The 1,790-nt window shown below is 51.1% G+C and overlaps 1 protein-coding gene across 2 annotated transcripts in view; it reads right to left on the bottom strand.

Moving 5' to 3' along the window:
- Positions 1–951, bottom strand: part of TBC1D12 (TBC1 domain family member 12) — a 37,308-nt gene extending 36,357 nt beyond the window's left edge. For both annotated transcript variants that reach the window (XM_019617657.2, XM_019617658.2), the window contains exon 1: positions 878–951. In XM_019617657.2, coding sequence (XP_019473202.1) covers positions 878–936 — 59 coding nt within the window. In that variant the 5' untranslated portion in view covers positions 937–951. The remainder of the gene's footprint in view (positions 1–877) is intronic.
- Between the last annotated feature and the right edge of the window lie 839 nt (positions 952–1,790).

The following is a 1,790-nucleotide window of genomic DNA, read 5'->3' as shown; positions in this document are numbered from 1 at the left end:
GAGCCCGCCTCGCGCAGGCGCGGGGCCCGCCCCTCAGAGAGACACCATAGAGAAGGAGCGCGCGGAGAGCGCCCTCCCCCGGCGCGGCCGCATCCGGGACCGCAGAGCTGTCGGCGCAGACGGGATCCGCCCCGCCCTCACGTTACCGTATTGCCGCGAAAGGCGCCTCCCGACGAGCAGCGACCACCGTATTCCCCCGCCGTGCCGCGCAGCTCTGCCACGGAGGCAGCCGGCGGCCCCTCCCCGCCCGGCCAGGCCAGGCCTCGCCCGGCCCTTCCCGCTCTCCCCCAGGAGCCGTGCTCCCTGAGAAGCGTAACGGCGCGCGGATACCGAGAGCTCTAAGAGGGCGGCGAGAGCACCGGCGGCAGCTACTCGCTTGAGGGCAGCGCCGGCCAGCAGCGCTTACCTCGGGACAGCGGGGTGCACCGGGACTGCCTCGGCTTTACAGTGGGCTTTTTTTTTTCTTTTTCTTTTTTTCCCTCCCTGAGGTGATGGTTGGAATGACCTTGAGCTTTTGGAGAAGAGGAAGTGGGAAGAGAAAAGAGAAGGATGGGCACCGTGAGGCCGTAGGGTGAATCCTCTCCAGAGCCGCGATGGGATTTCCCAGCTCTCCGTGTTGGGAGGAGGATGGAGGACACGTGAAGGCAGCAGCACACTTGTGCTTCCCACTACTTCTCTCAGAGGGAAGATGAATTATTACATATCTCCTTTCTCACGGGAGAGGAGGGCCAAAAGCCACACGTAAAAAGAAAAGCATGTGGGCTTTAAGCTCCCACAGCAGCAGCAGTAACATAAGCTGCCACTCTCCCTGTGCAAGCACCAAAGGTAACACCTAAGCCTCATAAACTGCTTTTGCATTTCTGCAGTAAATACTCACAGTTGGTAATAAGGAAGGTAGATGTCTGCAGGAAATCCATAGCCAAAGATGTCCTCCATTCTATAGCACCTTCATGAGCTCTGCAATGAGGCAGAGGTCCTGGCTTTTAAAGGCAGGAGGGGGACGTGCCCAGAGAGAGGCCTCACCATGACATGGAGATGGAGCAGAAGCAGTCAGCCTCTCTAAATGCTTTTCCCTTACGTGTGGGCATTTTAGGAAGAATTTTAACTGAGAATCTTCAAGATAAGTTCAAGATAAAAACGATGCGATTCACAGTGTTTTGACTTGCACTGTTGCAGTATAAAGTCTTCCGGTCTTGGCTTTAGCAAAGAAAGAAAAATCAGTTGTTGTTTTTTTCCCATTTCTTGTTGCCCTGCAGCTGTACTTCTGAGGTCAGGCATGCAACATGGGTGTTTTACACAGCACAAGTAAGCCTTTTGACTTGAGTAGGTAGCAAGTATTTGGAATCTCAGAGGCAGGAGAAGAAATGAATCCAGTTTGGATTTTTTTGTTTTGCCTTCCCTATCTTGATAGAGGGCATGCAGCTTCATCCAGCTACAGCTGTGCCAGATGAACGACCATTGGCCTCAGCTGCTTGGAAGTAAGGGTTGCTAGCATTACCCACCTTTTGGATATACCAGCTGAATTGCTTGTAGGAATACTTTGTAGTCTGCTTCAGTCAAATCAAGCCATTAGCAAAGATGAACTAATAAAGCTTTTTAGTTTAGTTTAAAACTTTTTAATTAAGCTTTTTGTCATACCTCAGATAGCAGGTTTTCTGTTATGCACTGCAACACATTGAACCAACAGTATTTAAAGCTGATCCAGCAAGTATAATATCCCAAGGAGTGCTTTAGTCAACAGCCATGAACAGGATAGTTACTGTGTCTTCAGAAGTTAAAAAAAAAAATAA

Source organism: Meleagris gallopavo, chromosome 8 (genome assembly GCF_000146605.3).
Source record: "Meleagris gallopavo isolate NT-WF06-2002-E0010 breed Aviagen turkey brand Nicholas breeding stock chromosome 8, Turkey_5.1, whole genome shotgun sequence".
In the NCBI taxonomy this organism is placed as follows: Eukaryota; Metazoa; Chordata; class Aves; order Galliformes; family Phasianidae; genus Meleagris; species Meleagris gallopavo.
The sequence above is the reverse complement of the archived record's forward strand: the minus strand, read 5'-3'. Positions and strand labels throughout refer to the sequence as shown.